This window comes from Moschus berezovskii, chromosome 8 (genome assembly GCF_049115385.1).
Source record: "Moschus berezovskii isolate FMDL1 chromosome 8, NW_MosBer_1.0, whole genome shotgun sequence".
Classification (NCBI taxonomy): domain Eukaryota; kingdom Metazoa; phylum Chordata; class Mammalia; order Artiodactyla; family Moschidae; genus Moschus; species Moschus berezovskii.
In genome coordinates, this window is record NC_142467.1 from 70,759,766 (window position 1) to 70,768,855 (window position 9,090).

General features: G+C 36.0%; 1 protein-coding gene across 1 annotated transcript; it reads right to left on the bottom strand.

The window, feature by feature from the left end:
• Positions 1-1,541: 1,541 nt before the first annotated feature.
• LOC129558640 (olfactory receptor 2T8-like) lies at positions 1,542-2,501 on the bottom strand. Its single transcript, XM_055429967.2, has one exon. The coding sequence runs from the start codon at positions 2,478-2,480 to the stop codon at positions 1,542-1,544; it is 939 nt and encodes a 312-aa protein (XP_055285942.2). The 5' UTR covers positions 2,481-2,501.
• Between the last annotated feature and the right edge of the window lie 6,589 nt (positions 2,502-9,090).

Genomic DNA, 9,090 nt, shown 5'->3' on the forward strand with positions numbered 1-9,090 from the left:
GAGCTCAGCTTTCTTCATAGTCCCACTCTCACACCCATACATGACCACTGGAAAAACCATACCCTTGACTAGACAGACCTTGGTTGGCAAAGTAATGTCTCTGCTTTTTAGTATGCTATCTAGTTTGATCATAACTTTCCTTCTAATGAGTAAGCGTCTTTTAATTTCATGGCTGCAATCAGAGTTTAAAATCCAATATCCCCACAGAAAACAGATTATTAAAAACGTATTCATAATTCTACATAAAACGTAAAAACATATGATCACAGACAAAAAATAAAAAGAGAGATTAATAGGAGCTTAATTATAACAGCTCCAGACTGAAAATAGCAGTGATGTCTATCAAGAAAATAATGCATAAATAAATGTTGATTCATACCAATAACAAAGTACTACTTAGCAATGAAAGAAATAAACTACTGATAGTGTAAATTTGTGTAGGAATCTTTAAAAACTTTTAATTTGAAATAAAGATACTAAAGACAAGAAAAATACAGACTGTACAGTTTCATTGATATAAAATTCAAGTACATGTTAAAATAACAGATAGAGATACAAATCAGAAGAGTATTTGTCACCAGGTTGAGTGGTTTCACTGAAAAAGGACATGAGGGACATTTTTAGTTTGGTAAAAGTTTTGTCTCTTGTTACTGTATGTACAAACCTGGATATCTGTGTTGCAAGTGGATTCTTTACCATCTGAGCCACCAGGGAAACCCAAAGATTTTGTCTCTTCATACTGGATGTAAGTTACAAGTGCATGTACTATGGAAACTGGCTTAAGGGAAGCCTATGTCTGTAAGTATTCTAGTGTTATATCAATTCTTTTAAAAATCAACAAATTTCAACATTGTTTGAAAACTTTGTTCATTCTTTGAACAAATATTTATTGTGAAGTGGGGTGTAGAAGCATTTTAATAAGGATTTGTGGTTAACAGATTTTTAATAATTAATAGTCTGATTTATTGACCATAGCTTAGCAAATGATACCAAAGAATGGAAGTCCATATGAATTCTAAAGTAAAACAGAAATAACACACAGAGATTGTAAAGTAAGGGAGTTAGAGAAGTCGAGGTTCAGAAAAAGAAGGATACCAGCACTTTACAGGAACAGATCACCTTTAATGAGGTGAGAAGGGGCAGCAATCAGATTAGAGAGCTGCTGCAATTATCTAAGAAAAAAGTAAGTATATATACTAATGTATGTGGAAAGTTACTGTCTTAAGGGGGCCTGTTCTTCTCCAAGGTTGTTCGGAGTAGTTATCTCTTAAACGGCTGGGGCAAAGAATTTTGGAGATTGACCAGAGGCTGGACTGGCTGGAAGCTGGGCGTAATCTACCTTAATGTCCGTTTTTTTTCTTCTGGTGAAAGAGTTCTTTGTTTTGCATACAATGGTGGGGAGGACCTGGAGGCGAGTTTTAACTCCAGGCTATTTTGAGCCATGTAACTTTCCTTCAGAGATATAATGAGTATATACTCTCTAAAGGAAATTTTACAAACACACTGTACAATCTTGAACTTTAGGGCAAATACATCTAATGTTAATCAAGACTTAAGGCAGTACACAGATCCATACACTTTCTCAGAGCTCCCTTGACCTCACTGTTCCTCAGACTATAGATGAGGGGGTTTAGCACAGGGGTGAAGATAGTATAAAATGCTGACACAAATTTATCATGGTTAGCTGACCTGTAGGATTTGGGTCTCATGTAGGTAAAAATAGCAGCTCCGAAAAAGAGTCCCACCACAGAGATATGTGAGGAGCAAGTGGCAAAAGCCTTCTTGCGAGCTTCATTAGAACACATCTGGAGAACGGCAGCAAGGATGAGACTATAGGAAATCAAGATGAGGAAAATGGGGATCAGGAGCATTAACACACAGCAGATGTACATGACATACTCAAAGACAGAAGTGTCAGCACAAGCTAAACGCACAAGAGTGGGAGCCTCACAAAAGAAATGATCAATCTCTCGGGCACTGCAAAATGAGAAATTCAGGGTAGCAGCAGCCTGCATGAGTCCATCAGCTGCGCCAAGGAGCCAAGACCCCAAAATCATACTGAGGCATAATTTCCAACTCATGAGGACTGGGTATCTCAGTGGATGACAAACAGCAACATAGCGGTCATAGGACATAGCTGCCAAGAGGAAGCACTCACCCCCTCCTAAAGTGAGGAAGAAGAAGATCTGGAACCCACAGCCAGTGGGGGAGATAAACTTCCTGCCGGTCAAATAGTCAACAGCCGTTTTGGGCACAACAGTGAAAATCAGCATGAGGTCCATGAGGGAGAGTTGGCTCAGTAGGAAGTACATGGGCCTGTGGAGTCGGGGGTCCAGGAGAATCAGGAGAAGCATGAGGGCATTGCCCACTAGGGAGGTGAAGGCAACTATCAGAACTAACACAAAGAGAAACTGGTGGGCTCCAGTGTGGTTAAAGAGACCTAGGAGAATGAAATCTGCAGTGATATTCCAGTTTTCCATGATTTCAAACAAGAGTGATACTGCAAATGGAGAAATACATGAGGGTTACATATGCATGACATACCAAACTTTAGTGACACACACTAAAATCCAATAATTTTTCTTGACATCGATTAATCTTGGAAGTTATTTTTACTTTCAAAATAAGATGACATACTCTTATGCATAGGAAGTAGAAGAACTGAGTCTGTAGATGGAAACAATTTGGAATTGTTAGTGCATTTACTTTAACTTTGCCAAGCTATAAATTGATAACAATAATGACCTTCTTAGTAGTATTCGAACCCCACCCCCCCAAAGTAATCCCATAAATCTGTTTAAACCTTCATAACTGGAAAGGACATTTTGTGTAGGGAGAAGTTTTCCCTGCAAATTCACAGAAGCACAACTTTTGTTGGTTAAACAAACAAACAAAAAATCTTCTTACTTCTTCACTCAAACACAGAGATGAATTAATTTCTCCTTCAGTTTCATGAGGATCTAAGTCCTCAAAAGCATTTTCATCTCTGATATCCTGGAGGCAAAGCTGTTGTAGCTAATAAATGTAACCATAACTGCAGAAGTAAGGAGGCTAATTCAGTTTCGATGATATGTTGTGATCTGATGAAGTGACCTGACAGAAGAAGTCCTCTTCTTCCATGGTTATTCTCTTTACCCACACTGTTTTACATCCATCTCATACTAGTCAAACAAGAAGGAGAAAGACGTTGCAAAAGCCTCACTCAATTCTTAATTCAGTTGCTTCATCATCTTACCATCATCACTTACCAGATTCTACTGAAAGGTTTAGCTGGTTGTTTTAAAGTAAGATATCATGGAAATCCCCATTGTCAAATGCATTTCATAGTTTCCAAAACTTCATGATCTGCACACTATCTTTCTGTCTAATAATCAGTCTGAGCCACTAATAGCTATATGCATTTCCAACTATAGCCATCAGTGTCATTCTTCTGAAATACCTCAAATCCTCCTAACGTAATTCTTTGACTCAAATCCTTCTTATTTTCTATTATTTTCAGTACAATTTTGTTGGAAGGTTGACCCTGTTTAAACCTTCAGAAATTTAACCCTGTTTAAAAATGAATAGGTAACTCAGTAACTATAGGATGTTTGGTAAGTTTCTTAAATTAAGTTTACTTTCAATACAGTGGAATTAAGTGTTTTCATACTGTTGTGACTGCATCGTGAATATTAATCTCCAGACTCTTCATCTCCAACTGAAATTATTAACAATTAAATATTAATACTCCATTACCCCTTCTCCTCAGCCCTTCGAAATCACTGTTCTACTTTCTATCTCTATAAAAGTGACTATTCTAGGAACATTAGATAAATGAAATCATGCAGAATTTACTTTTATGTTGTTTGTGATTAGTTTCCTTCACTCATTATAACACCCTCAAAGTTTATCAATACTTTAATGAGTCAGAATTTCCTTCCATTTTAAGGTAAACAATATTTCTTCATAGGTACATACTACATTCTACTTATTAATTCATTTCACTTATGGGTATTTGTGTTGCTTTCACTCCAGTTTTGCATTTAATTATTGATTTAATGGGACTTTTCCTTCAATTCTGTTCAGTTCAGTTCAGTCGCTCAGTCGTGTCCAACTCTCCGCGACCCCGTGAATCACAGCACGCCAGGCCTCCCTGTCCATCACCAACTCCTGGAGTTCACTCAAACGCATGTCCACAGAGTCGGCGATGCCATCCAGCCATCTCATCCTCTGTCATCCCCTTCTCCTCCCGCCCCCAATCTTTCCCAGCATCAGCTTTTCCAGTGAGTCAACTCATCGCATGAGGTGGCCAAAGTATTGGAGTTTCAGCTTTAGCATCAGTCCTTACAATGAACACCCAGGATTGATCTCCTTTAGAATGGACTGGTTGGATCTCCTTGCAGTCCAAGGGACTCTCAAGAGTCTTCTCCAGCACCACAGTTCAAAAGCATCAATTCTTCGGCAATCAGCTTTCATCACGGTCCAACTCTCACATCTATACATGACCATGGGAAAAACCATATCCTTGACTTTTCCTTAATTCATAGTAATTATTTTTAATTTTGTGTAGCTACATGCATAAGCACAAAATGTTAATTTTTAAACAAAATTTTTGCTTATACCATGCATTTTCTTATTATGATGTTTCCACTTGTATTATTTTATCTATTATGATATCACTAACTCAGTTTTTCAATGGACATAAATGGTATGACTATATTTTAATTTTGAGTGAGATAAGTATATACAAACAACAGTCATCACAAATATAAATGATTAGTCAGCATGATAATTGTGTTTAGATTATCTAATGGAAAGGTCTACTATATGTGTCAATTAAATGAGTAGTAGGGAATTATATGGGCTTCCCTGGTGGCTCAGAGGTTAAAGCTTCTGCCTCCAATGCGGGAGACCCGAAGATCCCCTGGAGAAGGAAACGGTAACCCACTCCAGTATTCTTGCTGGAGAATCCCATGGACGGAGAAGCCTGGTAGGCTACAGTCCACGGGGTCGCAAAGAGTCGGACACGACTGAGCGATGGAACGGAACGGAGGGAATTATATTTCCTAAAATATGATAGTGTTTTATTATTTGGTTCATTGAAATTTCTATCTTTTCATATTACAAATATGTGATAATTTCAAATAGTGAATTTCATTTCAAAAGGTGAATCTATTTGCCAGTATTTAAAATGTTTGTTAACCTATGAAAAGAGAATTTTAGGGATACTTTCTAAAATTGGCTATGGATACAAAGTGTGGTGAAATTTTTAAATGATGAATGATTCATCTTGCAAATAAAATATTTACAATGACATTATGTAGGAAATAAAAGCTTACCTCTAAACTAGTGTAGGAATAGGAAAATGTAATACAGTAAAAATAAATATTTTTTCTTTGACACTATGGTTTCAGAATGCTAAAGATGTTCTGTCTTTCATTCTGACTATATAGTCTTTCATTTATAGTGCTATAAAAGTTGTGATATTTTTACTTTAAATCACAAATTCATCTCTTTTGCAATGCTACCAGAAGGCACAAATAGAGCCTCTCTTGTTTTCTCATAGAGCTATCACAGAATATTTAAAACTGTCTATAATTTTTATTTCTATATTTTTATAATCCTTGTTTTCTTCACTCAACATTAAAATTATAAATTTCCCCCCAAAACACAGAGACTTAATCAATCTATTGCATAAAAACTAAAATGATAACTGTCAAATCATTTATTTGATGAAATTTCAGGTTATTACAAGTACTTTAACCTAATGACTATGCCAGCTAACATATATTTTATTTATTCAGATCATAGGGTACATAATCAAATGTATTTTATTTGTAAAACTATATAGAGAAAGTAAATTAACTGTGGACTTTCTGGAGTTCAAATTTAATAAGCAAATCTAAGAAGTATTTAGAGATTAGTATCACTTACTCACACAAGATAAAAATGATAAACTCCAAAAGTCTGCATCTGCATCCCCTCTGAGTGGCATCCTCCTATTGTTCCTCTTTGAGTGGGAAGGCTTTTCTAGTCTTGCAACATCAAACCTGCTCATCATAGTGTCTTCAGTGACCTATTAAAGGGTGTGGCCTATTGCCATCTTATTCTAAATTTGTGTGCTAAGTTGCATCATTCATGTCTGACTCTTTGGTGACCTTATGCACTGTAGCCCACCAGGCTCCTCTGTCCATGGGATTCTCCAGGCAAGAATACTGGAGTGGGTTGTCATTCCCTTCTCCAAGGGATCTTCCTGACTCAGGGATCAAACCCTCCTCTCTCACTTCTCCTGCATTGGCAGGTGGGTTCTTTACCACTAGCACCATCTGGGAAGCCCAGTTCTAAATTTACTATACTATTAATATGTGAGAGCTGTGAAAGTGTGACTCTTGGATAACAAAGATATTTAATTTTCCAGGATTTTAGAAGTCCCCAGAACTTCAATATATTTTCTTACATAATGCTTTCATAATGCTATAATTCATTAAAACAAGAAAGAATTATTTACACAAAGAAAGCTAAAATGCAAATAAACCTGGAAAGAGATGTCTATTTAAAAATACATTGAATGGACTAATCTGATTCTAGCATTATTTGTTTAAACTTTAATAAGGAGGAAAATTTAAAAAGTGTGTTATTGAAAGACAAGATTTGGTCAAACTCAGTAATTACATTGATAAAGCCTATGATAGAATTCAGCTACTTTTCTTTTTGAACTTATTTTGATAAAATAATGGCATATTGTAAGTTTCATTTAGTTTGTATCTATATAACATAATTATATATAATTTTGTATTTGTATGCTTGTGTCTATGTAATAAATGCATTGTAATAGCAAGAACAATTATAGAAGATTAAATTTTTGTGTCAATCAATTTGCAATTTGATTCTATCTGGGATAATTTTTATAATTTTATTATTGGTTTAATTTTCAAAGTGCAGGGAAAGTATATCTTAGTTTCATTTTTACCACCCCTGTAACTTTGTGTTGTCTAAGAGTAAATATAAGGATCACCTTCCACAAATGAAAATATACATATATATGTATGTGTGTGTGTGTATTTTTCTCATGGAATAGTGGGAAAAGTTGCCTCTGTAAAAAAAATATAAGATATTGCAAATTGCTTAATCCAGGTAAGCAGTAATAATTGTTATTTTGCTTGTTTTAGGAAGGGAGCACTACCTAGATTTTCGTTCTAACTCTACCTTTGGATGTTAAATCTTATCAAAGTGTCCAATCTTACACTGATTTAGAACATAATTGACCTCCTGAGTGAAACCTTACCTTTAAGGTCAAGCTATATTATTTCTTTGTGTTTCTCTGGTAGCTCAGCTGGTAAAGAATTCACCTTCAATGCAGGAGATCCCGGTTCGATTCCTGGGTCTGGAAGATACCCTGGAGAAAGTATAGGCTATCCACTCCAGTATTCTTGGTCTCTCCTGGTGACTCAGACTGGGTTCCATTCCTGTGTTGGGAAGATCCCCTGGAGGAGGGCACGGCAATCCACTCCAGTATTCTTGCCTGGAGAATTCCATGGACAGAGAAGCCTGGCAGACTACAGTCTATAGAGTCGCAAAGAGTTGGACATGGCTGAACGGCTTTCACTTTCATATTATTTCCTTTGCAAAGCTATATTATTTCCTTTGTTAAACCTCAGACTCCTAGCTAAGTAACAGTAGTACAGCCTGGACAGGTAGTATATCAGGTTTCAAGTAAGACATTTGGCAAGAGAGTAACAATCATTTTCAATATGTTTTGAATATTGTTTCACGTTGGTCACGGATCTGTCAGAGCAATGCTCTAGAAACAGTTGACAGTGCTGCCACTGTTAGATGGGGGAAATAGACATTGAGCAATATATATCAAATATTCTGTTGGTTCCCAGGGGAATGAGTATGAAGATGATCAGGTATGCTTATATCAGAGGGAAAAATGGACATACCACTCAGAATTTCATCACGAAACTGAAATGACAGTGAATCTTGGGGTCAAAATTGAGAGTCACTTAAGATTATTTATAAGTATGTGAACATAATTTAGAGAAATCAGAATGTTTGTAACAGACCCTCATTTTAGTAAGAAAAAGATATTCTGTTCAACTCTTCTCCAGGAGGTGTATAGAAATGAAATACTTTCCAGACTTCATAATGACAGACTGCTTTGAAAAGGGCATCTAATAGATGCTGATACCTGGCTACAGTTCAGAGTCAAGAAGTTACACCTGGGCAGATAGGAAGTAAGGGAAATAAATTTTACCCTTCTGTTTTCCTCTCCTCTCCTAGGGTTAAAGAGACACACACTTGGCAATTCATGGGACATAGACAAAGTACAATATGACCTGTATCCCAAAAGTAGGAACCAAGATTACTAATAAACATCACTAATCAATCATTTCTCCTTTCTTGTTAACAAATGTCTTGTTCCATTAATTTCCTCACAAAACCAGTTCATTCACTTTCCAAAGGAAACAAGTAAACATCTCATTCAGTCATGGGTGTTGAGCAATTACCCACAGATCCAGAAAAGTTCTTATATCTAATGACCTGTGAAATACATGTCATCCAAATACCCAACATATTTGGTGAATCAAAGTCCTGAATATAGCAGTGAATATTCCCCAAAGGGGAAAAAAAAACAGTGAGAGGAATATAGTAATATGTTCTCAGACATTCTCAATTTTTACTGGGCAGCCATATAATTTTTAACTCTAATATGGGTGAAGAAAATTAATAAATAAAGTCATTTTTGTAGTTTTCTCATTTTTATTGTCACTGGAACATTCCCCTTAAATACTCTTCATTTTTTAAAATCCAGATTGCCTTCTCTGACTTGATATTTGTAGAAAATAATCTTATTGTGATTGGTTTTCTCAGCCAACAGTCTTTAGATACATGTTTTAAGTCTGTGTGTGATTCATTATTGCTTTATAAATATTCTCTGCATCCTGCCGATTTTCATGTGAAGAGTGAACGACATTATCATATATGCATATGTATTATGTATATGTATACACACATACAGACACATACTTATGTGTGTGTGTATCTGCATGTATATTGGCTTGGCTAAGTTATATTTTGTTTGGTAATGCCTTGTGTTTGAACATCTCT

What these genes read in the sequence shown, in the direction of transcription:
- LOC129558640 (XM_055429967.2), bottom strand. Translation starts at nt 2,480, where the DNA reads ATGGAAAACTGGAATATCACTGCAGATTTCATTCTCCTAGGTCTCTTT.